Raw genomic sequence first — 27,967 nt, forward strand, 5'->3', positions numbered from 1 at the left:
CTGGATTTGGCTTTCTCTTGCCTTTTTGGGGAGGATGTACTTGTTTAGATTCCTGTTTCCATGTTTCCTTTCACTCCGTCCACTGACCTAAACTTTTATTTTGGAAAAGTGACTTGTACTCACTTCCTAAGGCAATAAACCTTACGGCTGGTTTCCTTTACTATTTTAGAGGTTAGTAAGGACTATATTCCTGGGATCCATATATTTCCGTCCATTTCATGTTTGCTCGAGTTTTGTGGTGTAATTGTTGTATTTGATACTGTTACCTAATTATGTTCTGTTTGGACCATCCTATTTCAATCAAATCCTTTTTAGAGTTTCATTATTTCATTTGTATTTCCAAATGAAAGGAAAAATACAGCAGATAATTTGGGTAATGGATTTGGTGTGGCATTTTGTTGTGACGAGGGCATGGCTAATGTATGCATTAAAATGTGAGACATTTCTAGCTTGTAAAGCGGTGGGAGTTTCCCTGACAGCCATCTCCCCTAATGGGAATGAACTGCCCCTCCCCTTCCGTTCCAGTCTCTATTAGTCGTGATTATAAGCCCATAATTAAAGGCAAACGTGGTATTAACGTTGTTGGATCTTCAACAGGTGGTACAAAAATAAGAGAAAAGAGGTTTTCTTTTTACGGTGTTAGCTTATATGTGTGTTATGGGATACGCTTGGTTTTTTTTATGCTTACGTCCCTCCGTTTCTTGTTCTGGTTGTGTATGATTTACTATGTTATCACCATTTTTTTTAAACTCTCATGCAAACACGGCCTTTGCGCTTGCCGCTCCATAGCATGACTCTTTAAGGTCATCATTCCATATTTAGTATGGGTCACAGTTCCATGCCCTTTACAGTCATTATTCCGTACATATTATGGGTCACAGTTCCCTGTCTTTTATGTCATCACTCCATACTTAGTATGAATCATAGTTCCCTGTCCTTTATGTCATCACTCCATACTTAGTATGGGTCATAGGTCCATGCCCTTTATGTCATCACTCCACACTTAGTATGGGTCATAGTTCCCTGCCCTTTATGTCATCACTCCATACTTAGTATGGGTCATAGTTCCCTGTCTTTTATGTCATCACTCCATACTTAGTATGGATCATAGTTCCCTGCCCTTTATGTCATTATTCCATACTTAGTATGGGTCATAGTTCCCTGTCTTTTATGTCATCACTCCATACTTAGTATGGGTCATAGTTCCCTGTCTTTTATGTCATCACTCCATACTTAGTATGGGTCATAGTTTCCTGCCCTTTATGTCATTACTCCATACTTAGTATGGATCATAGTTCCCTGCCCTTTATGTCATCACTCCATACTTAGTATGGGTCACAGTTCCCTGTCCTTTATGTCATTACTCCATATTTAGTATGGGTCACAGTTCCCTGTCCTTTATGTCATTACTCCATACTTAGTATGGGTCATAGTTCCCTGCTCTTTGTGTCATCACTGCATACTTAGTATGGGTCACAGTTCCCTGTCTTTTATGTCATCACTCCATACTTAGTATGGATCATAGTTCCCTGTCCTTTATGTCATCACTCCATACTTAGTATGGGTCAAAGTTCCCTGTATTTTATGTCATTACTCCATACTTAGTATGGATCATAGTTCCCTGTCCTTTATGTCATCATTCCATACTTAGTATGGGTCACAGTTCCCTGTCCTTTATGTCATTACTCCATACTTAGTATGGATCATAGTTCCCTGCCCTTTATGTCATCACTCTATACTTAGTATGGGTCACAGTTCCCTGTCCTTTATGTCATTACTTCATACTTAGTATGGGTCATAGTTCCCTGTCCTTTATGTCATTATTCCGTACTTAGTATGGGTCATAGTTCCCTGCTCTTTATGTCATCACTCCATACTTAGTATGGGTCATAGTTCCCTGCCCTTTATGTCATTATTCCGTACTTAGTATGGGTCATAGTTCCCTTCCTTTATGTCATCACTCCATACTTAGTATGGGTCATAGTTCCCTGCTCTTTATGTCATCACTCCATACTTAGTATGGGTCATAGTTCCCTGCCCTTTATGTCATCACTCCATACTTAGTATGGGTCACAGTTCCCTGTCCTTTATGTCATCACTCCATACTTAGTATGGGTCATAGTTCCCTGCTCTTTATGTCATTATTCCGTACTTAGTATGGGTCATAGTTCCTTGTCCTTTATGTCATCACTCCATATTTAGTATGGGTCAAAGTTCCCTGTCCTTTATGTCATCACTCCATACGTAGTATGGGTCATAGTTCCCTGTCATTTGCAGTAATTATTCCTTGCTAAGTATTTATCATAGTTCCCTGTTCTTTACAGTAATTATTCCTTACTTAGTATGGGTCATAGTTCCCTGTCATTTACAGTAATTATTCCTTACTAAATATTTGTCATAGTTCCCTGTTCTTTACAGTAATTATTCCTTACTTAGTATGGGTCATAGTTCCCTGTCATTTACAGTAATTATTCCTTACTTAGTATGGGTCATAGTTCCCTGTCCTTTACAGTAATTATTCCTTACTTGTTACGGGTCATAGTTCCCTGTCCTTTACAGTTATTATTTCTTACTTGGTACGGGTCATAGTTCCCTGTCCTTTACAGTAATTATTCCTTACTTAGTATGGGTCATAGTTCCCTGTCCCTTATGTCATCACTCCATACTTAGTATGGGTCATAGTTCCCTGCTCTTTATGTCATTATTTCGTACTTAGTATGGGTCATGGTTCCCTGTCCTTTATGTCATCACTCATTATTTAGTACGGTTCATAGTTCCCTGTCCTTTACAGTAATTATTCCTTACTTGGTACGGGTCATAGTTCCCTGTCCTTTACAGTAATTAGTCCATACTTGTTACGAGTCATAGTTCCCTGTCCTTTACAGTAATTATTTCTTACTTAGTATGGGTCATAGTTCCCTGTCCTTTACAGTAATTATTTCTTACTTAGTATGGGTCATAGTTCCCTGTCCTTTACAGTAATTATTCCTCACTTAGTATGGGTCATAGTTCCCTGTCATTTATCTATTTTTGTAATATCATCATTTAGTATGGGACATGGTTTTTATTTTTTTATTTTTAAGCATTCCCTCCTGAATGGAATCTCTTTGACCCAGTCCCTTTAATATTTAGTTGTGTGCAATCATAGCGTTTAATACATATCATATATAAAATTTGTTATCTCCATTGTCTGTTCAAATATTTTATATTGCCTTTCCATTTTCCTCTTCTATGCTCCCAATTCCATCGTAGTCCGTTAATATGTGGTTTAAATCGCCTCCTTGTAATCATTTAGTCTTATCTATTGTTCCTAGATATTGTCATACATTTGTCCAGAAGCACGTTTTCCACGCTATAAGGTCGGTGCATATATTTGTTGCATGCCATAATAGCAGTCATCCCTTAAAAACAGATGTTTTCTATATGTGTCTATTCTTTGTTATAGGTTTGATCTGAAATGAGTAAACAAGTTGCCCTGTGCTATCTTTTTTTTTCTCCTTTCATATCGCTTAATCTCTTTCTAACGAGTGCATATCTTTTTCTTTGATACTTTCTGTTTACTGTGAAATATGATATCCATTGTTTTTTGTTTTTTTTCTTTTTCTTTTATCAATTTTAGTAATTGGCATTATACTTCTTTTCAATTGTTTTAGTTCGATTGTGGTCATTTTTTGTTTACTAGCTGATTTCGTTTTCATTTTAATTTCTTGTTGGTCTTTTCCTGTTATATGTCTTTGTTCGTTCCCCTTACATCCTGTTTCAGTTGTTTTGTCTTCGTTTGTTGATGTTATTGACTTTGCTTGAGTTTAGATGTCTCCTTTTTCTTAACATCCGGATTTTCTCCCAATCTTTCCGTAAATTCTTCTTCCTTGTGTCCTTTGTATATTGTTTTTCAAACATTTTGTTGTAAATTTTCAATATTACTCATTCCAATTTCTTCTTTTCAGTCTTCTATTTTAAGTATTTTAGTTCCTGCCACTGCTTTGAACTTAACCTTCGTTTCCTTCTGGGTTTCTTGTGCATTTTGGGGTGTTTTTATTCTCTATTCTTTCTCTCTAACTAATTATGTCTCCCTATATGCCATTCTTCGGTTCTCTCTGGTATTCATATTTCTCGTAAGACTTGGAAAAGTTTGAGTGTCCCCGGTATTTGCCACTCAACGTTTTCTTTTCTTCATATTGTCTAAACTGTTTTTGGGGGTGTAACAAATTTAGTACATGTTGGTTTTTCAGTAGGCGTGGTCGGGGAAGCTTTATATTATTGTCCTCTATGCGTGTGGGGGTGGGTGGGGTGTACTGTTTGCTCCGAGTTGCTCTACGGCATCTCTCTCCATGTTTCCATTTTGTATTTCTTGTTTTGTCTACGACGTATGTTACTTCTTGGTCTACTCCGTCTCTCTGATCTCTCTCTTTTTCTTCTTCTTGTCTAGCTGGTTTGTTTTGGTTGCCTGGGCATAATTATTGTTTTGGGGTTCGTCTAGAGAGTACAACGAGCTGGAGTCGAAAGGTGCTTGTCCGGTCTGTCCGGTCTGTTCAGATTTGAAACATGGGCCATGGTAGATGTACACTACTAGATCCCGTGCAGTTAAATGACTGTGGGGTTTTGGTTTCATCTTCCTTCGGAATCTGAAGTAACCGCGGACCGTTTATAATTTCTGGATGTGATTTATATGCTCCTATCGTGTGATCATAGTCTGTGGCCTTAAGCTTCAGCTCTAGTTTTACAATCAAAGCATTGATCGATATTTAAATCCGAACACCCGATACATGGATAGTAGAATATCTACGCTCTGTTTCTTTGGTAGAGCCGGTTAAATCCTCAATAGTATCCCCATGGCGACCATACGTCTCACTGGTAATAGTTCTTTTCGATCTTTGGGGATCAGTATGAATTGACATTGTCCTACATTTTACAGACCTTTTACTGTGGACATGTGAAGTCCTTTGGCCTTTAATCTCGTAAGAATCTCTACTCCCTTTATTTGATCCACTCGCTCTGGAGGGCCTCCATTCATTTTCTGGACTTATGTTCTCTTTCCACTATAACTGACTTACATTCCTACGCTTGAGTCTCCAATTGGCTTAACATTCCTACGCTTGAGTCTACAGCTATAATGGCCTACCATTTCACTCTTGAGTCTACAACTGGCTTACGATTCATACGCTTGTGTCACAACTGTAAATGGCTGGACATTCCTATGATTGAATCTAGAACTACAATTAGTTTGCTATTCCAACACTTGCACACACAGTAAAATTCAGGAAACAAAATTAAGTAAACATTTTAGAGAAAATTGAATTTTCCCAAGTTAAAATCTGACAACGAACGAATTTTCGTTGAATAATTCGATCTCGCTTATTTTCATGTGAACGTCTTGTAGTAAAGAGTATAACCATCAGAAGTTTGCTTAGTTGCAGGAAGCCGATTTAATAATTGTTCTGTCGTCAGATAGACACTGCGTCTGACAGAGATAATGTATTCCAGTGTGTTAAATTATACTCCCCCTTTGAAGTTATCAATTTCATTATCATTTTATTTTCTAAGGGAAAATGTAAAACAACAATCAATACTGGAGAACGCCGAGTGTTCAAGATCTAGTCTGGAGATTCCAAAGCTTCCAGATATTACAATATATACACGCCAGAGAAAATGGACGATATTGTATAATTTCAGTTTATTTAGAACGTAGGATAACCCGTTATATTATGTTATTGAAAAGTTTGTCCACCAAACTTTAGCGTATGTTATACTTCAAATATGAATTCTTACACAAACAAGCCAGTTTATACTGGCTTGAGGCACACGTTATGTCGACGTCAGCTGTTCTTGGAATTGCATTGCACGTGCTTTTCGAGAACATTTTTGTTTCGTGCGAAAAATAATTTTTCAGTTTGTTAATTTCAAATACAATTTATGCATTTAGTGACTGATTGTTTTAGAATGGAGATCAAATGCGTCTTACTGCGCGTGAACGTTTCCGGAGCACTTGGGGCATGACTTTGAAATCTTTCAAACTCTCCTTCGTCTGCTCGTGCTCCGGCAAACGCTTCCACAAGGCAGACCGTGTATTATTTCTATATTACTGTGTAAAGTTGTATACGGATACCTTTCTACCAAAATACTGGCGACAAGAAGCAATGGAATACTCTGGATCTCGAAAACATGGCTCTTTGTTTTGTGTTCAGTATCGACCTTGTATTATTCCGGACACATGAAAACAAAGCCCTTTGTTCTGTGTTCAAGATCAACCTTGTAATATTGATGACACATATAAACAGGACCGTTGTTTTGTGTTCACGATCAATCTTGTATTACTGCTGACATTTGTAAACAAGGTATTTTCAAAATTGCATAAGTCAGATATACGAACCATCGTAAATTATCATAACTAATGTTATTGCTATGTGTCACATATGGGACATAAGGGTTGCTTTAATGACAGCTGTTTTGTTTCACATCTGTCATATAAGGGTTGTTTTAATGACAGCTGTTTTCTTTCACATCTGTCACACACCATCCTCTCGGACAACACAACATGCTGTCGGATAACCCACCATGCTGTCGGACAAAATACCGTGCTGTCGGACAACACACCATGCTGTCGGATAGCTCACCATGCTGTCGGATAACCCAACATGCTGTCGAACAAAACACCATGCTGTCAGACAACACACCATGCTGTCGGATAGCCCATCATGCTGTCGGACAACACACCATGTTGTCAGATAGCAAATACTCTGTTATTCTCTATGTCTATCTTTGTATGCTGGTATTGAGAAGAAAAGAAAAAAATCTGCGAGGACGAAAGAATCAAACGCTTTCTTACCAGTAAATTCAAAAGGAATGCGGATGGGTGGGTGTATGTGTGTATTTGTAATGAGAATGGTAAGACAAGTAATAAAAAGAATAAATATCTGTTAGATCTAACATTGGACCCCAAAAAATTTCTACATTTTATTTACAAAATTTCTTTTCCTACCTTTCATTTATATCAATTATTTTTCTACCTATTATTCAAAACATTTATTTTTCTACATTTTGTTTACAAATATTTTTTCTATCTTTTATTTGCAGCAATTATTTTGCTACCTTTTATTGACAAATTTAAGGAGAAATTTAGGGACCCCGATACTCCCCTCTTGTATGTATGTTCTAGTGGCCGAAATTCTCATTATCTGTCATTTATTTTAATTACATTGAATGGAGGATTAAAGGTGAACTTCAAGCATCGCCTGATATCCGGGTTTTGAGAGTTCTTTTTTTGTGTGGAGGGGGGATGATTATCATGTTTACACCTCTAGGATTGGCTTTAGGAGCGCTTATTTCATATCGCATATGAGTCATCACTGAATTTTGTTAGGTGAAATTGTGGGACTGTGTGTTAAGTTTGCCCTAGTCATAGGTCTACTGCTAAAAAAATGTAAGACTCATTCACTATCACCATTGTGATTAAATAATGTACGTCTTGTTTGATCAGCGATTGCTTTACTAGCTGCAGCTTTGAGTCGAGCAGGATTTATCCACTGTTTGAACTTTTGTGTGTTCTAAGTAACTGTAGAGCACGTACCGTCTAGTAATTTAGTGTTTGAATTTTCAACTTTTGTTGTCTGCAACTCGTGTTTTATAATATTTAAGTAGTGCAATCTATGTTTCATCAACGGTTGAAAAGAAAATCAAGGTTATTATCCTGACTCCATAATTAACAGATAAACTCGTGTTTGGTATTACTTTCCTTTGCATGTGTGTGCGTGGGTGTTGAAGCAGATGCGAATCTCTCTCTCTCTCTCTCTCTCTCTCTCTCGTAAATTTTCCTTAATTTAAAAAAGCTATTATTTTTTGTGTCGCCCGCAACGGATGTCACTGTTGTCTTAGTATTACTGTTACCTGGGACATTTGACTGCTGCATGTGCAGGGACGTTCTTTATTACCTGGTTAACTGACGTACACAATCTAATGATAAATTGATAGTTTTATTTGGGTAACTGGGCTTTCAGTGACAGTCAAGTCCTAAAAGTGCGTAAAAAGACTTTTAAAAAATGCATACCATGAATGTGACCATTCACCGCCAATCCATTGGATTCCATCTTTCCTGGACCTTATGTTCAAACTCTGACGACGATATAATATTGTCGATGATAACACTAGATAAGATCACATTAAAGAATGGAATTTTTTAAAAAAAGGAAGGGAAAGGAAACAGAGAACTTAATCTCGTCTGATATTAAAGCTTTTCCTTTTCTGTACGTCATTCTGCAGGGATATACCTTATATCCCCTTTTCTGTATGTCTGTCTGTCTGTCTGTCTGTCGCTTTATCTCTCTCTCCTCTCACACGTGCATATGCACATACGCAGGTCATGATCCGTTTAAAACAAGTAGTGTACAATATTAGGGGATACTTAGAAGTTGAAATCATGCTATTAATTCGTTATGACTAAAAAGACGATTGTTGAATTACTTGACATCGAATAGTAGAAGTGTTGGTTGTGCCACGTTTACCATGCCTTGGATAATAAGTCATGAACCTGAAAATAAAATCTCTTCCTAATATGTCAGTATATCTTATTATTAGTTATTGTGATACCCTGGTAATTTGCACTCCTTGTTCACTCCCTTCTCCTACGGATAAAGAAGAGAACCCGAGTTAAAGGATTGCTTCAGATATCAGGATGAAAAGAGGCTGGATACATTAAGCTTGTTATCAATAATAATAATAATAATATCATCATCATCCATGTCGTCGTCATCACCAGCATAAGTTATTGCCATTATCGTCATCTTCATCATCATCAACTGTATAGCAATGGACTGAGCGTTCAGATGTTTCGTGTTCATCAGAGCATTGTACGCCGTTATCATATTAGCAAATTCAATCTCTAGTCTTGCACTTAAAGTGTGTGTGTGTGTGTGTGTGTGTGTGTGTGTGTTATTGCCCCGATATAGCTCCAGTCGTTTTCTCTTGGTCAGTGTCTAGTGAGATGCTGGAATGAGAAACTGTTCAAGTTCGAGTCCAGTTAGGGTTAACTTCCAAGTGCATTTTCGCATTCTGTACCTTCAGCTAGCGAGGTGCGGTTTGCAGCGACTTGAAGCTGAATAGACCAAACTCCGATGTTCCTCGCCTGCTGCGGCGGCAGTGTCGGAAAATTTGTTTCACTAAAAATTACATTTTGAACAGAAGCATGTAAACGTGGATAGTTCTAGCGAAAAGAATAGCAGAATATTGCCGTGTCAGCAGAAATCCATCTTTCGAAATCCTTTTGCGGTCTTCATTTAAAAATGTTTAATTCGGTATTATGTTTAATACTTTAAGATCACAGTCTAATGCCTCGTCTCTTCAACCGAACAATACACTGAGAACATGATGTACTAGTGTGTACCATCTGTAATCGTTGAACACAAAATACCTAAAGTTTAAATAAATCCTACTTTCCTCGCATACGGACATAGAGGTGTTGTAGTGTTGTGACTCTCAAACGTGGTTTGGTAACCATGATTATGATCTAAAGAAACGGATCCCAGTTTAGAAATCATTTGAAACAAAGTCGCCAAAACATCTGATTGGCAATTTAGGCAGAAACATATTTTTGAACACAAGCGCTAAAATCATGTCCTTGAACGAGCAGTCTTCGTCTGTGCAAGTTTGCGGTTGCAGCTATATAGTGGAAGGGAGGCAACTTCCGACTCAGCCTCTATCGGTAAGGAAAGAAGCAATACTTCTCCGATAGAAATAATTGAAATAATATTACCTGCTCTTACCTACATCCAACAGTATTGCAGAGATGTCGAGACGTGAGATAGATTAATTGTTTGTTCTCTTTTCCTCTCTTAGTATTTGTTTCTTCAGTCTGTCATCAAAGTGTAATTATCATTACCTGTTTCTCGTTCTCTCATTACAGTTGGGATGAGGCCAACAAAAACGCTTCCACCGCCGCCTCTGCAAACATGATGGTTTTTGCCTCCTTTTCTAGCATTCCAGGGAACATGAATAATTTCAGGTCAGAGCGACGCAGAACACAGAGACTCTATCCAGGTAAGAGAAACTATGTCTGCGTTAGCCATTAACAGCACATAAGTACAATGGTGCGAGAGAGAGAGAGAGAGAGAGAGAGAGAGAGAGGTGGGGTGGGGTGGGGTAGTTATGAACGGAGTAAATCATGTGCAAAACCAACACATCATTTTCGTTTTCGTTTTTATTACCTGTAAGAACTACAACGCGAAAAGCGTGCTATATTTGAAACATTTAAAAGAATGTTGTATACGTAAACAACCTTGAACGTGATGAACTACATTTGACAGAGCATCAAACATTTTACGTAAACAATTTATTATGTATAAGGACACAATTAATGTGTCAGTTATAAATATCAAATATTGCTTAGCTTTGTGTTTTCTAAAATTCGGGAGATCTTAATTCACCGGGATGTAAGACGACAAATATGGTTTAGTTTTGCTGGGTTTAGCGATATTTTTCATCACATCATACGGCCGCCAGTATATTTGGTTGATGAAGAACCTAGGAAGACCCTAAAAAGAACCCCACATACCCACGTTGGTCGAACAGAGACTCTCACATAAACAAACATTGCTTGTAAAAAGTATAATTTTGATAAATTCAGTGTAAGATAGTTTGTACTTAAATTTATTGTCGGGTCTTAGTTTTTGTATATGTACGGCTGGAATAGGCTAGCTCTTCTTGCTTTCTGAACAGCTGTCTCTTTTTTGTACGGCTGGCGTGGGAAGACTCTTCTTGCTTTTTGTACGGCTGGCATAGCGGTCTGGATGTATATCCGTCCGTCAGTCTGGTGTTTACTTTTGGATATAGAAATTTAAGGCCAGTATCACCTTTTTCTAACGGTTGACTATCATCAACTTTCATCTTGGAAAATGAACTTCCTAAGAGACTAAAGATCTTAAAAGGGGTTTCGGGTGGGTGGGTGGGTTAATGGGTATGGTTTATGTCACATGTGTCAATAGTGACTATTGCCAATGACGAATTGGTATCAGTATTGACTATTCCCAATGACGAATAGGTATCAATATTGACTATTGCCAATGACGAATAGGTATCAATATTGACTATTGCCAATGACAAATTGGTATCAGTATTGAATATTGCCAATGACGAATAGGCATCAATATTGACTATTGCCAGTGACGAATTGGTATCAGTACTGAATATTGTCAATGACGAATAGTCAGCAAACAATTCACATACATTTACAACGCGATATACAAGAACTTAAAGAACGTAGAAGTCACTAGTTCAAAGGTAAAGTTCACATTGGTTACTTGGTTAGTGTTTTTGTGAAGAAAAGCTTATGTTGTGTATTCATGGGTATCTTTCAGACTTTGATCTGGACTCATACTTGGGAATCATGGATAATGTTAGCGGTCACATGTTACAGTTTATGGTGAATTAATTTTAGCGTTTGGGGGCTAAACTATCGAAAAATTATGAAGTGTTTTATCTTTTCTTTCCAAAACAGATTAATATCGGGTTTGGCACATATGTTTAGCAGAACATACCAAGTGTTGGGGTGATCACGAGGTTATGGTTCTAGGTCACGTCATTCGCAAGCGATGCATATTTTAAGCAGAAAATAAAATCATTTCTAATAATACAAAGCGTGTAATTTTGCCCCCTTACCCCCCCCCCCCCCCCCGCCACGAATTTCTTCGATAGCCCTTTCTTTCACTGTAGCTACAGTGGAATTTATAGTTCTTAACATATTTCAACGCACTTCGTTACGTTGAATAATGTTTTCATTTTGTAAATCTCGCTCAGACGAAATTTAGCGCATGTTTATTTATCTCAACAGTATATTACGAACTTCAGTGAAAAAAAATATTCTTGGCAATGAACTTCAGTAATTTTGTGTTTTGTTGACAAATGTACACACACAAACTCACACACACACATATATATACACACACACATAACACGAAAAGTGTATTGTGTGTTTGGGAGAGAGCGGAAATAGATTATACATACTGTCAAATTGCGACATGACGACGACAACAACGACGATAATGATAATATGATTGTTTTGTGATGCCAAATCAGCTACATCAATTTTCACTCAAGTTTAAGTCAGGTGACTAAGTTTTCATTGTTTACTACAATTTCTAGTTTTTGCTGTAGAGAAGGAATGCTTATTATTATTATTATTATTATTATTATTATTATTATTATTATTATTTCACCCCAAACGAGGATTATTTAGATTCTTGGTGCAAAAAATATGAGTACCTCCAGTGAAATTATCTTAATTTGTTTTGATTTGATTTTGTTATGTTATTTTGCTTACACTATGAGTGTAAAGTTATTTTGTTTACAGCTTGGTTTTCTTAAGCTATTTGTATACAAAATAATTATGTAATATTATTTTGTTTACGATATGAATAACACAACATTCTGGATCATCTACATTTGGTTGGTGGTAGGGGTGGGGTGGTGAAGGGGTGGGGGATGGTTTTTTGGAAAGAGATAGCCATAACTAAGTCTTGTTAATTTGCTGCCAACTCCAAGCAGTAATCTCAAAATCGACACGGCTGGCTCATAATCGACAGGGCTGGCTCAGAGTCGACACGGCTGGCTCAAAAACACACGCAGCTGGACTTCTGTCGAAGCTGTACGCCTTGTCGTGAGATTTACCTTGTTGGCTTTCTTTTTCAAGTAGTAGTTGATCCTTATAGGTTTTCGGGAAATAAAAGAATTGTTATCAGACAAACCGGGCGAACAGATGTGCAGACAGTCAAAAGAGTGACGCAAACAGAGGGATAGACGGTAAAACATACAAACAGACCGAAGTGTACCCCAGCAAGATAGACAGAAAAACTTAAGAATCGAAAAAAATATATTCGGAATTCGCGATAAATATGTCTATTTGCTCGTGTTACGTTGTGTGCCTGTAGAGTGTATGCTACACTAAGATACCCTGTAAAACGGCATCGAGTTTGATGACTTGTCAAACGATAAATCCAGGCGTCATTTTTTATGACGTACTATGTCAAATGATGTAACCAGAAATCATGTTTGATGACATTTCCTGTATGAAATGATACAGCTAGAAATCATGTTTGATAGCATGTCCTGTGTCAAACGATACAGCCAAGAATCATGCTCGATGAAACGTGTCAAATGAAAGTCAGAAATCATGTTTGATGACATGTCCTGTGCTGAATGATAGTTAGAAATCATGTTTGATTACATGTCCTGTGTCAAAAGATGCAGCCAGAAATATTGTTTGATGACATGTCCTATGACACATGATACAGCCAGAGATCATACTTGATGAAACGCTTCAAATGATAGTCAGAAATCACTTTTGATGACATGTCGTGTGCCTTATGATAGCCAGAAATCATGTTTCATTGATTGCTGTATCATGATCCGTTACTGATGCAGAAAGACAAACAGACAGACAGACAACATTATTAGCCCATGAAACCTGTCTGATCCATGTGCGGATTGATATGAGTAATAAATGAGTGTGTGCGGTATTGGAGAACTCCTTGGCGGTTTTACATTCATCAAATATGTCATCAAACCACTTGAGATGAAAATTCCGCATTCCAGCCCAGAAGTTTAAACAACTTGAAACTCTTTTTACATGGGTGGCTTAGTCTAAAGAACTTCTCATAAATACCGGTTTTTTATGTCATTATATATATATATATATATATATATATATATATATATATATATATATATATATATATATATATATATATATATATAATTTGGGATATATTATTAGTATTTCCAACAGTGAAGTAATCTATTTTAGTTTTACCTTTGCTGATTTGGCACATCAATCTTTTTTTGATACACTCCATAGTTAATGGCTTGTATGCACCACGTGGCAACAGTTCGATACCTAGAATAAGGCATCAGTTTCTTCTCGGTCCAAACCAACACTTTTTGCTCTTCACACTTTTGCGATTTACAGTAATGCGTGGAGGTAGGGATCACAATACAAGCTATTTGTTTCGCTCTTTGCACCTGAGATAGCACTTAGCAGACTTTTTTTTTTACAAGTGAACCGCAAGTGATAAAGTTATAAATTATATATTTAAAGATATATTTCCTATCGTCACGATTACTAGTTTTCGTGGAGAAAAAAACACAACAAATAAACAAAAACAAAATAACGTTAGAATGTGTAGTCAAAATATAATGTTGCAATGAAAATGTAAAAAGCTTTCATCACGCATCTTGGACATTTGCTACCAATGTACGTTGAACTTTGCAGACCTTTCTGAATGCTAATGTGGGTACCTTGACAGAACTTTTATAAACACTAATGTGGAAACATCGATAGGACCTTTCTAAACATTAATGTGGTTACGTGGAAAGGGCTTTTCTCAACACTGGTGTGGATACATAGACAGGACTTTTATAAACACTAATGTGGATACGTCGACAAGACTTTTCTAAACACTAATGTGGTTACCTCGGCAGAACGTTTAATAAAGACTAAAGTGGGTACCTCGGCGGAACTTGTAAACATTTATTTGACTACTCTGACAGGACTTTTATAAACACTAATGTGGGTACCTCGACAAGATCTTTCTACGTACTAATGTAGTTACCGCATCAGGACGTTTATAAACACCTAAGTGGGTACCTCGACGGGACTTGTAAACATTTAAATGACTATTTAGGCAGGACTTTTTATAAACACTAATTTGGGTACCTCAACAAATTATTTCCAAGCACTAATGGAGATAGTCCGATATTACTTTTCTAAACACTTATGTGGGTACCTCGATATGACCTTTCTTAACACTGTTGTATGTACCTCGACAGGACCTTAAGATTTATGCTGCGAACATGTAAGTGAACACTAAATAAATTGTAACTCAAAGAGGCCAAGTTGAGCAGCCCAGCGTGCGTTACAATTATTATTCAATCATGCATTCATATGGGCTTCGAAAGTTTTATATAAGGGTTGCCCATCTGTTTCTAAAATACGATCTTTGGTGCTATACATAAGGTTTGCCCATCCGTTACTGTAAAAAGAACTTTAGTATTATACATATAACCCATCTGTTACTATACTACAATCTTTATTGTTATACGTAAGAGTTGTCAATCTGTTATTATAATACGATCTTTAGTGTTATACATAAGGGTTGTGCATCTGTTACCGTAATACGATTTTTAGTGCTATACAGAAGGGTTGTCCATCTGTTACTGTAATAACTTTAGTGTTATACATAAGGATAACCGATCCGTTAATGTAATAAGATCTCTAGTGTTATACATAAGGATAACAGATCCGTTAATGTAATAAGATCTCTAGTGTTATACATAAGGATAACCGATCCGTTAATATAATAAGATCTCTAGTTTTATACATAAGAGTTTTCCATCTGTTACTATAATAGGATCTTTAGTGTTATGTTACGTTTAGGCTCTTTAAAACAGTAACAAGAAAGGAGCGAAGACAACAAGCTTTGTAAAATTTAAAAATATTTTTTTCCCTAGAAAACAAGGTAAAAATAAGAAAAAGAACTTACGGTTCTACGAATCAAATCCAAAAATAATCCAAGAATTAAAAAATAGAAGTCCTAGTAATAAAATGCCCTAATGAAACTGAGTTGGAGTCCTGATAAAAAAAATCCAAGATGGAAGACGATGACGTATGCAGTAATCAGTGTTGTCCTGATGTGTCAACAGTTCCTTGTTGAACCACAAAAAATAATATTCCAGTTTTGAATTGCAAATAAAATTTAAATAAATGTCTTTGTCCAAGAATTATCTATGAGCACTTAAATATTTCCAGGGAAAAGAATTCATAATTCCATTAAATATAATTTCAACTCAAACTGGTCACAACAAAACACCTTTAAGTGTCAATGGTTTAAAGTCTGGCTGACTAAATTCTCTATAGAAAAGAGTTATACACTAATTTAAGACGCAAAACAGATTCCCGTATGAGGGTCATATGATCATGTTTCTAGAATAACATAGAAGCTGTACATGCCTAACATCACGTACTCCCAGTATGGCCTCGACTTCACTCAATGAATTTACTCTAAGAAAGAGCAACAACAAAAAGTTGTTTGCTTCATCTCTTACTGATTCTGAATCAAGGTCAGGAACTAGGTCAGCATTAGATACAAAGTTTATATTATTAGTGTTTACGAAAAACAAAAAAGTCAGGTCAAACTAATTTATGGAAAATGTGAAATCCAGTAAATACAGTTACATTACAATAGCATGTAATGAAAATAAGAAAAATGAAACTGACAAGCAAACAATTAAATTAAATCAAATCAAATATAAATTAAATCAAATATACATAATACTCCCCCATAAAGAAAAAGAAAGATTTATATAAAAAGGCTTTCCTTCTTCCATAGATTAATTATACATGAGGTTTAAAAAATGAACATAGGAAGAACTCTTATGAATTATACAAAGTGTACATAAAATAATACATTTCTATACACCGGAAAGTACATCTGCTATTAAATTATATTTTCCCTTGATGTGCCTAATGCCAATATTATATTCCTGTAACAAAAAAAAAATCTACCTTAGTAGTCTTTGATTTTTATTTTTCATCTTGCCGATGAAAGTAAGGGGGTTGTGATCACTAAACACAATAATCAAAGAAGGAGCTGAACTAATGTAAACTTCAAAATGTTGTAATGCCAATACCAAAGCCAAACATTCCTTGTCGATTGTTGGGTAATTTCTTTGGTGCTTATTTAATTTCTTAGAAAAAAAGCGCACTGGATGATCAACACCATTTTCGTCTTCTTGAATCAAAACTGCTCCAACCCCAACATCACTTTCATCAACAGACAATTTAAATGATTGGCTGAAATCGGGAGCTGTAAGAACTGGCGAGCTTTTAAGTATTGCTTTTAACTTATCAAAAGCCTCCTGACATTTATCAGTCCAAAGAAACTTATTTTTCTTGCTCAATAAATTTGTCAGGGATTCAGCAATAATGGAAAAATTGGAACAAATTTCCGATAGTATCCAGCCATACCTAAAAATCGCATCAGTTGCTTTTTACTAACAGGCCCAGGGAATTCAGAGATAGCCTTGACCTTAGCATCTATAGGTTTAACTTGTCCGTGTCTCACAATATGTCCTAAAAATGTTACACTAGCACTGCAGAGCTCACGTTTGGATAAATTAATTGTCAAACTTCCATCAGTGAGTCTGTCACATAAATTCCGAATTGTCGCTAAATGTTCTTTCCAGGTGTCGTTGTAGATGATAACATCATAGATGTAAGCATCACAGTTATCAAGACCAGAGGTAATCACATTCATTAGACGTTGAAAAGTACTTGGTGAATTCATCATTCCAAACATCATCACTTTATATTGATAAAGTCCATCTGGAGTCACGAATGCCGAAATTTCCTTTGCTCTTTCCGTCGGTGAACTTGCCAAAACGCTTTCAGAAGGTCAAATTTGGTGACATTCTTGGCATTTCCAATTTTATCAATGCAGTCATGGATTCTTGATAATGGGAATCAATCTGTTTTTGTCACACTCTTCACCTTCCTATAATCGGTACACATACGGAAAGATTTATCTGGTTTCGGAACAATTATATATGGTGAAATCCAATCTCTTTAACTGGGCTCTATGAAATCATTCTCAAGCAAATACTGATTTTGTTCTCCAAGTATTCCTTTTTGAGAGGGTTCATCCTGTACGGGTGTTGTTTCACAGGTATGGAATTTACAATTTCCACGTCATGGAAAATTTTATTTGTTATTATAGGAATATCTGGAAATAAGTGCTCGTATTCAAATAATAACTGTTTAAGTTCATTTCTTTCTTGCTGTTGCAACTGTGAATTTTTCTGGTCCAGATCATTCATGATTTCTGAATTCCGAAGATTTGTCACTCCAAAATCAGTAAAGCTCGGTACTATTCCTTCACTTAAATCGTCATCTAGTGGGAGAGGTACAACTAAATGAAATGCATGTTTAACCTGGCTGTCTCTCTCAATATACTGGCACTCCTTTAATTTATTTAGATCACAGGTGTGCTATTACTATAATTTAACTCATTAATTTTCTTCTTAACTTTGTAAATGCCGTAATACGTACTCTGAAGAAAACTTTGAAGAATGAGCAAGAGAGACATAACTCTGTTACCAGACTCAAAGTTCTCTCCGTTGTAGTTCTGTCAGACCATAATTTCACTTTTGACTCGAATTGCTGGTTATCAAATTCATGCATAATTGGCTGGAGAATCCCAGACCTAAAATTTTACCCTTGACCCGAGTCGACAGATTTTGGAAGGCCAAATTGAGTAAAATAAACTTTATTAAAGCTTGTACTATTGTTTTAGATTTAATATTCCTCAAAGGAATCGCCTCTGCGAACCTTGTTCACGCACACATTATAGTCATCAAGTATTGGTTACCTGACTTGGTCTTAGGTAAGGGACCAACACAATCTACCATTAGTCTGCTAAATGGATCCTAAAATGCAGGAATAGGTTGCAGATGAGCCTTAGGTACCTTCTGATTGGGTTTTCCTACCATTTGACAAGTGTGACAAGATTTGCAGTATTTATAAACATCACGTTTGATTTTTGTCCAATAGAAGTGATTCAAGATCTTGTGATAAGTCGTATTAATCCCTAAATGACCAGCCAAAGGAATTTCATGGGTCAGAATAAGAATTTCCTGTATGTAAGATTTTGGAAATACAACTTGATAATTCACTGACCACTCGTCACCAGCAAGTACCTCGGGAGGTCTCCATTTTCTCATAAGAATCCCATTTTAATGAAATAACAGACAGGTACTTCAGTGGCTTCAGTTTCACTAATGGCCCTTTGAAACAAACATGAGATCTCAGGCTATTTTTCCTCTTCGACGACAAGTGATTGTCGTTTGTCACCCTGATTAGAATAAAGAGGATGAGTAGTTAAAAGAGGATCTCTGTGATTAATACATTTTGATTGATCCAAATAAGGAGTGAAGGTGGCCTCATCAAAAGCCGGACCAATACATGTGTCAGCTAAAGGAATACTTTCCTGATCAACATCATTCTCATGAGCTTTCTTTGCCATAGCTCTAGTTACTGCACACGCTGGGTATAAGTCAGGGAATTCTTTTTCAATTGGATCGACTTTCCGATCTAGTTAAGGCTTGTCAGTTACAAGTGGATTAACCACAACCTTATCTCCAGCTAGGTCGTTGCCTAGTAATAAATGAATGCCCTCAACGGGTAAAGCAGAGCTGTTCCGACTGTCACGGGTCCTGAGACTAAGTCTGATGACAAATTTACACAATGGAGAGGAACATTAACAAAGCCGCACTCTCTTCCCTGAATAAGAACACTCTCATTAGAAGAGGACTTCTCAGAAAAAGGCAACGTACCTGATAATAAAAGACTTTGCGAAGCTCCCCTGTCCCTTAAAACTTTAATAGAGGTGTGATTGGCCGAATCACCCAAGAGTGATATAGAACCCGTCGACATGAATGGTTCATAATTCGCCATAATAAAATCAGACTGGCGTTTATTAGACCCAACAAATGTTTTGCCTTCAATACATGACCGTGACCTTGACTTCTTAGAAATAAGAGCATTTGGAATAGGTCTGTCTTTATTCTGATGCTTTTTTTTCAATCTGTAGCAATCAGAAATAACGTGTCCTTTTCTCTTGCAATATGTAAACGTAGGAAGAGACAAGGATCTTTGATCAAGCTTATCAGAAGCCTGATTCTTAAACGTTGTGCCAGATTGAGATTTAGAAGGGCTTGTGTTAGGCTGAAATACTTTTCTGCCAGAAGACAGCTTAGTGGAAGTCTTATTTACAAAAATAACTTCATGAGCTTAGGAATACTCTTAAGCAGTACGAGCAGCATTCTCCAAGGTTTCGACCTTAAGCTCATCAAAATAAGTTTTAATGTCAGTATGGACACAGTTTTTACACTCTTCAAGTAACACAAGTTGTCGGCGACTTTCATAATCTTGATCAACTCTCTTGGATAAACACCATCTAACAAATATCTGCTCTTTTTCTCTTGCAAATTCAACATGAGTTGTCCAGCTTCTTTTTATAGTTTCTGAATTTTTGCATATAAGCCTAAGGGACTAACTCATATCCCTTTAAAATGCATTCCTTCACCAAATAATAGTCAGCACTGTTTTTTACTGACAAGGATGCATATATATATATATATATATATATATATATATATATATATATATATATATATATATATATATATATATATATCGGGCTTTGCCATAAAGTGCACAATGTTATAATTAAGTCCAATGCTGCCTTGGTCATTCGAAATTTTCAACAACTTTTGCAAAATAAGGAAATTATTTGTCTACATCATTCTTTCAGAAAAGGAGGTACTAATTTAATATTCTTAGTGACATCAAAGCTTGAATTTGAATGTGAAGTGGGAATGTGCTTTTCACTTGCCAGCTCCATTTCTTTTATTCTAAGTTGAAATTCCCTCTCTTCCTTCTCTCTTTGCATTTGCATCTCTCTCTCTCTCTCTCTCTCTCTCTCTCTCTCTCTCGCACACATACACACACACACTCTCTCTTCCTTTTCTAATTGCATTTGTTCTTTTTGTAAATGCATTTGTCTTTCTTCCTTATCTAATTGCATTTGCATTTGTTCTTCCTGTAACTGCATTTGTCTTTCTTTCTCGTTCTTACAGTTGCAACTTCATTTGTTTTTCTTCTTTACCTTTCTGAAATTCCAGCTTCCTTTACTCTAATCCATCTTGTATTTTAATTTTAATTCCTTTACTTTTATGCCAGAGTCTGATATAGACTTACTGATCGAAACAAAACACTTTTATCCAAAACCCTCTTTTCTACCAAATACTGGATCAAAATATTTTTATTTCTTGCTTCGTTAAGGAAGCTTCTGCCTCAGAAATATAATATTTTCTGGAAAGTTGAATCAATTCATCTTTTTTCAAAAGGTCTAATTGTTCATGGGTAGGATTTGAAAGATAGATATCCACTTTTGATGACCTTGTAAAAAAAAAGTCTGTTGATTTCACACAGAAAATTCAAAAATGATAAATAATACATGGGATTTAAAAATTTTAAAAAACTTGGGGAAATTTAAATTTCAAAAACAAAGTTGTCTGAAATATGTTAGCCAAAATTCATATATCCAAAAGACGAGCGACCCAGTTTTCTTTGTTACGTTTTATGCTCTTTAAAACAGTAACAAGAAAAGAGTGAAAAACAACAAGCTTTATAAAATTTAACAAATACTTTATGTCCCTAGAAAACAAGGTAAAAATGAGATAAAAGAACTTACTTATGGTTCTACGAATCAAATAAAAAATCCAAGAATAATCCAAAAATTAAAAAAATTAATGAAATGTCCTAATGAAACTGAGTTGGAGTCCTGATTAAAAAAAATCCAAGATGGAGGACGATGACCTATGCAGTAGTCAGTGTTGTCCTAAAGTGTCAACAGTTCCTTGTTGAACCACAGAAAATAATATTCCAGTTTTGAATTCCGTATAAAATTTCAAAAAATGTCTTTGTCCAAGAATTCTGTTTGAGCACTTAAATATTTCCTGGGAAAAGAATTCATAATTCCTTAAAATAGAATTTCGACTCAAACTGGTCACGACAAAACACCATTAAGTGTCAGTGGTTTATAGCCCAGCTGACTAAATTCTCTATAGAAAAGAGTTATACACTAATTTAAGACGCAAAACAGATTCCCGTATCAGGGTCACTTGATCAAGTTTCTAGAGTAACATAGAAGCTTTACATGCCTAACATCACGTACTCCCAGTATGCCCTCGATTTCACTTTATGAATCTACTGTAACAAAGAATAAAACAAATAAAATAAAAAGTTGTTTACTTCATCTCTTACTGATTCTGAATCAAGGTCAGGAACTAGGTCAGCATTTGATCCAAAGTTTCTTTTATTAGTATTTACAGAGAAAAAAAAGTCAGGTCATATTGTATTCTGGAAAATGTCAAATCCAGTAAATAAAGGTACATTACAATAGCATGTAATGGAATTAAAAAATAATAAAAAAAACAACCAACAAACAATTAAATTAAATCAAATATAAATTAAATCAAATATTCATAACAGTTGTACATTAGAGTTGCCCATCCGTTACTGTAATAACTTTAGCGTTTTTCGTAAGGGTCTCCCATATTTACTTTAATAAGATCTTTAGTGTTACACGTACATGATGCCCATCTGTTATTGTAATAAGATCTTTAGTGTTATACAACTGTTACTGTAATAAGATCTTTAGTATTATAGGTAGGGGTTGCCCATCTAGTAATGTAATAAAATCTTTAGTGTTATACATTAGGGTTGCCCATCCGTTACTGTAATAAGATCTTTAGTATTATAGGTAGGGGTTGCCCATCTAGTAATGTAATAAAATCTTTAGTGTTATACATTAGGGTTGCCCATCCGTTACTGTAATAAGATCATCAGTGTTATACATAAAGTCAATAAAGGCCTTAGCAAATGCGGGGCCCGATTTGGATCATTTTGACAGGGCCCCCTGGATTTACGCGCGGGGCCCCCTGTCAGCACTGCATTTGAAAATAAACTTTAAAACAAGTTTTATATAATATTGAACTCAAAACTTTCTTCCATCGCTTTCAAATTACTTTCTTTCCATAGATATATTTTTAAATATTGCTAACGCGCGAGGCCCCTGTGAGCGCGGTTTCCGATTATCGGTCCAACTGGCCAAAGGCCGGCAATGCATGAGGGTTGACTATTTGTTACTGTAATAAGATCTTTAGTGTTATACATAAGGGTTGCCCATCTGTTAATCTAATCAGATCTTTAGTGTTATAAATTAGAGCTGGCCATCCGTTACTTTAGTAACTTCAGCGTTATACGTAACGGTTGCCCGTCTGTTAATGCAACAAGATTTTTAGTGTTATTGATAAGGATTGCCCATCTGTTACTGTAATAAGATCTTTCGTTCAATAAATTTGTTTCTGTTAATGTTCACTTGCGTGTATGTGGTAAACAGTCAGAGAATCAGAAGGAATTGACTTACATGTTGACATATCGATCTTGTTGGTTTAATCACTACTTTCTATTGGCTTCAAAGATTTATTGTGGTATTTTTCAAATGCGCTGATCATATTTGCGGATAAGCAAGGAATCTTTCTGTTTACATGCTGTTAAGGATACTCATCATCCGTTCGACCTCTAAAGATATCGCCTCTTGAGTTAGCGGAAGGTGATTAGGCAGGTAGTAGGTTGCAGTGTTTGGTGGTGAAAAATTAAAATAAAAATACTTTTTCATTTTGATAAAATTACTGCATTCAAGAAAGAAATGTTAGTAACCCTTGTGTTTGGAATTCTGTCCCATATTGAATTTAAATTGTACGATTTTTTCCCGTATATAAGTAAATTTTTTTTCCACATCAAGCAAACTGTGTAGGGATACGACAAAAACCAAACTAACAACAATCAAATTGTATAGCGCCACATACCGACCCAGTGAAATATAAAAACGGTAACATTAAATAGAAGAAACATCGATGTTCACTGGCACAGAAAACTCTTTATTATATAAAAGTCGATATTCGCTATGATAGTAGACAAATACCCAAATATCGGTAAATAAATCTTACACAGCGTAAATGGGTCGCTAAGCAAAGCATGGTCGTTAACCATATAAACTTAGATCGAAAAGTTTTTTGTTCTAAATTTGGTAGAGGACAATGAAAAACAGTTGGATTTGTTGGACCGTAATACACACGTAACAATGACGTTATACACACGTTATAATACGATGATTCATTTCGGATTAATTGGGTCGATGAGACATGTTAATGATTCTTACTCGCAAAAGATCAGCCTTTAGGATAGCAGCAGTTTTCGCTGACATATATTTACACAATACACGATGACGTAACACTCAAAATTATACATCATTCAAGACAAGAATTCTACACATCATAAATAATGGCACAGAGCAAAACTTTCTTGAATTCAACACTTTTTATCAGAAAGGTGATGAAGCAGAAAAGCAACATTGTCGGTATACAAAATAATGACTATTATATATGTTTGGTCAAACTAGTTAGATACAAAAATCAAGAACAAAGGTGTTAATTTGTTGGTTTCAAACATAAAAAGACGCACTCCAATTTTTCAGAAGAGATAGATATACGGATTGCTGTCAATAATGATAACGTTGAGATAAACAGAATCTGTCGTAATAGCGAACGGTGAAAACGGTACAATAAGAGTGATCAATAAATTACATATTAGCTGTGGATACAAATGCATATTTGTATTCGGTTAAATTTATACTGGATCTTGTAAACTTGCATCGACTCGGCAAAAATGTTATTAACTTATGGAAGCAACGTTAGACTTTAAACAAAGCAATGAAGTATCTGTTGCAGAGTCACCCATGACAGAGTTTGTGCTTAGTCTCAAATATTTTTGTTAGTGTGTGTGTGTGTGTGTGTGTGTGTGTGTGTGTGTGATTTGGATTTTTAACGTAGCTTTAAAAAAAATTCAGGCATATCGCTACGATGTCTGCAGTGTGACAGTTTATAGTGATGTCTAGCACTGGTGCATCATGCCGCAGACACGTAGCATGATGTCCCACCCAGCCACATTATCCTGACACCAGGCCGACCAGTCCTAACACCGACCTCTTCATGCTGAGCGCCAAGTGAGGCATCTGTTAGTACCATTGTTGTAAGTCATTGGTATGACTCGACCGGGGATCGAGCGCACGACCTCTGGAGCGGTAGTTTGTACGTTTGAAAAGAAAACATTATATATATATATATATATATATATATATATATATATATATATATATATATATATATATATATATATATATATATATATGTATGTATGTATGTATGTATGTATGTATGTCTGTGGCCGGGTGGGTGGGTGTTTCAATAGAAATACTTCTTTTAGACGATGTAACTGTTGGCTTTATTGATAAATCATACAGACAATTTATCATAAATATATCCTCGATTTGTATTCCGTTTAGAATAGCCAAAATGATAATTAAGAAATCCTTAAGTCTGGAACTTCGTTTACCAGACAAGAAAATAGTTTACAAGAAAGATTTAAAAATGCAACATTGAAACCTTTTCAACTTACTCAGACAAAGCGATTTATTTAGTATAATGGTTTAACAGAAAAAGAAAAGAGAGAATGTGGATATTTCTCTTAAAATGGAACCAGAGATATGTTAAAGTTTTTAAATAAATTGAAGAGATTGCTCCACAGATCTACAGACACTGGAAAAAAGCAAGGACAAACACAGATCAGAAATGTGGATCAGTCTCTTTGACAACTGATACGCTTGGAAATCCTGAATTTAAAATGGGTAAAATGTTCGGAATTTCAAAATACAAAACAGTTTGGAGTACCTTCCCAGCTATACCAAGAAAATATTTAAAACCAGCGAAGTAATAGCAACCCATTTGTTTACAAAGTGAAGGACTTACATGGATATAATTTAGAAGGCATTATTTTCCGAACCCGAGTTACAAGTATACGAAAAGAAGGTAGCATATTGAAAGACTAAAAATGATTTTTGAAGTATGGACAAATGATAGGTAAAATCTGTGTACGTGTAAATCGAAAGAATACAGTGAATGTTTAACAGTTGGGAACCAGCTGAAACCATTATGCTGTTAAGCAGAATGCAGGAAGCAAACTACATATCTAGAAGCTCAAGCCGCATGAAACTGAATTTTTAAAGACAATGAAATCAAGTATGTGACAGGTGTGAAACAACGGTGCATTAAAACATGGAGGAGATAAAATATTCGTAATATATGAGTATGTTGATTACAAAACCCTAATGGGAAAAATGTACATCCAAAATCACAACAGGCAAGTAAAACAAACGCTATTCACGAAAAACTTTATAGGGCGATTACAACACACACAATGTCATGGCAGAGTACAAAGGCTAATACAAAAGAAGTGAAAAAGACAACAGTCACTGTTTATTCTAGCTTCCACTAAAAACGATGGCTGAAAAAGATATACCGCATAAAAGGCTACAAGCCAATCAATGACAGTTTCAGTAGCAAAAATCATTAACAAAAAATTTGATGTAATCATATAAATATTTTAGCTTCTCAAATTTAATTAAAAGAAGGTATAAGGCCGCGTGTATTGGATATACAACAAGAAATTGTAAAATGCCACAAACGCTACATAGAAAAACCGATGTAGGAAATAGAAAACGGAACACAAACTGCCAGAATGTGTAAAATCAATTGGATTAAGATGGTATTACAAAATAATATATACAATTGTGAGAGAGATTTCAACAAAGAATTACACTTGAATAAACAATAAATATTTTGCACAACATCCCAACAAAAAATAATCCAAACAAATAAACAAACAAAACGGTGCGGTGTCACATAATACTTTGAATGTCGATAATGGATGCTATGTCTAAAGACATATGTTTTATGTCAAAAGTGGATACTGTGGAGGAATTAATGGATGCCATTTTTTAAACAACTAACCATCAGTGTTCCTTATCTTATTCCTGCAGTTCAGCTTTACCTTCCATATCCAGTCCTACTTTTCTCTCCATTAAAATGCCAAGTTTGGTTTCATTATTTTTAAATGTACACAGAAAAGTATTTCGAATTTTGCATGTGTTAAAGAACCTCGCCTATGGTGATTAGGAGTAAACAGTCAATAGAAATCGAGGAGTATATGCAGGAATTATATTAAACTACCATAAATGGAACATACAGATAAATAACAGGAAAACGTTGGACGGCAATAGAGTTGAAACTGGGAACAAACAAAATAATACGTGCAATATGTGTTAAGGCTAGAGCTTTATTAGTACAGTTATTCCTATCGGTAATATAGACAGTTTTCAAAATGAACTGAAAAATATTTGCATTACGTCCAATGAAGGTAGTTACTTAATTCCATTTTCTGTCTAAGCTAGGTTAACTTCTGTCTGCAACTAGTGCATGTTTGATAACATTCATACACATTAATTTGAAAAGGTCAAGATAAAATGAATCTGACACAATGGATACAAATGCTTGAAAATAATGTTTACTGGTTGTGTTGTTTTATACACATTTGTGTCTTTAACAACAATTATTGCAATAGTAGTCATTGGTGAAAGACCTGCTTACCATAAAATAAAAGCTTTCAGGGGAAATAGATTGGAAATAATGCTCCTCAGTGATGTAATTATTTATCTTTATTCGTCATTTTAAGTGTTTTTCAGTCAGTATCTTCAAATGCGTTGTATATTTTATCGATGTATTCCCTGGTTATCAAATGCGTTGTATATTTTATCCATGTTTTCCCTGGTTATCAAATGCGTTGTATATCTTATCCATGTTTTCCCTGGTTATCAAATGCGTTGTTTATTTTATCCATGTTTTCCCTGGTTATCAAATGCATTGTTTATTTTATCCATGTTTTCCATGGTTATCAAATGCGTTGTATATTTTATCGATGTATTCCCTGGTTATCAAATGCGTTGTATATTTTATCCATGCTTTCCCTGCTTATCAAATGCGTTGTATATTTTATCCATGTTTTCCCTGGTTATCATAAGCGTTGTATATTTTATCGATGTTTTCCCTGGTTATCAAATGCGTTGTTTATTTTATCGATGTTTTCCCTGGTTATCAAATGCGTTGTATATTTTATCCATGTTTTCCCTGGTTATCAAATGCGTTGTATATTTTATCCACATTTTCCCTGGTTATCAAATGCGTTGTATATTTTATCCACATTTTCCCTGGTTATCAAATGCGTTGTATATTTTATCCACATTTTCCCTGGTTATCATCTTGTGCTTGAACAGTGAAAACATTTTCTTTCTTGTTCAGGATAGATATATTAGCTGTGGTCACTAATTCATTTCTTTTGGAGGAAATAACGGCTAATACACATCACACCTGAAATGCAATCAGTATTGCAAGTGTGGTGGTCTCTCCAAAT

General features: G+C 35.6%; 1 protein-coding gene across 1 annotated transcript in view; it reads left to right on the top strand.

The window, feature by feature from the left end:
* The window catches only part of LOC149798778 (tyrosine-protein kinase Fyn-like), a 193,810-nt gene that overhangs the window by 57,666 nt on the left and 108,177 nt on the right, over window positions 1–27,967 (top strand). The window contains exon 2 of the mRNA XM_089957649.1: window positions 9,896–10,029. Coding sequence (XP_089813775.1) covers window positions 9,896–10,029 — 134 coding nt within the window. The remainder of the gene's footprint in view (window positions 1–9,895; window positions 10,030–27,967) is intronic.

The sequence above is a fragment of the Sinohyriopsis cumingii genome, chromosome 5 (genome assembly GCF_028554795.1).
Source record: "Sinohyriopsis cumingii isolate HCF-2022 chromosome 5, ASM2855479v2, whole genome shotgun sequence".
Taxonomy (NCBI): domain Eukaryota; kingdom Metazoa; phylum Mollusca; class Bivalvia; order Unionida; family Unionidae; genus Sinohyriopsis; species Sinohyriopsis cumingii.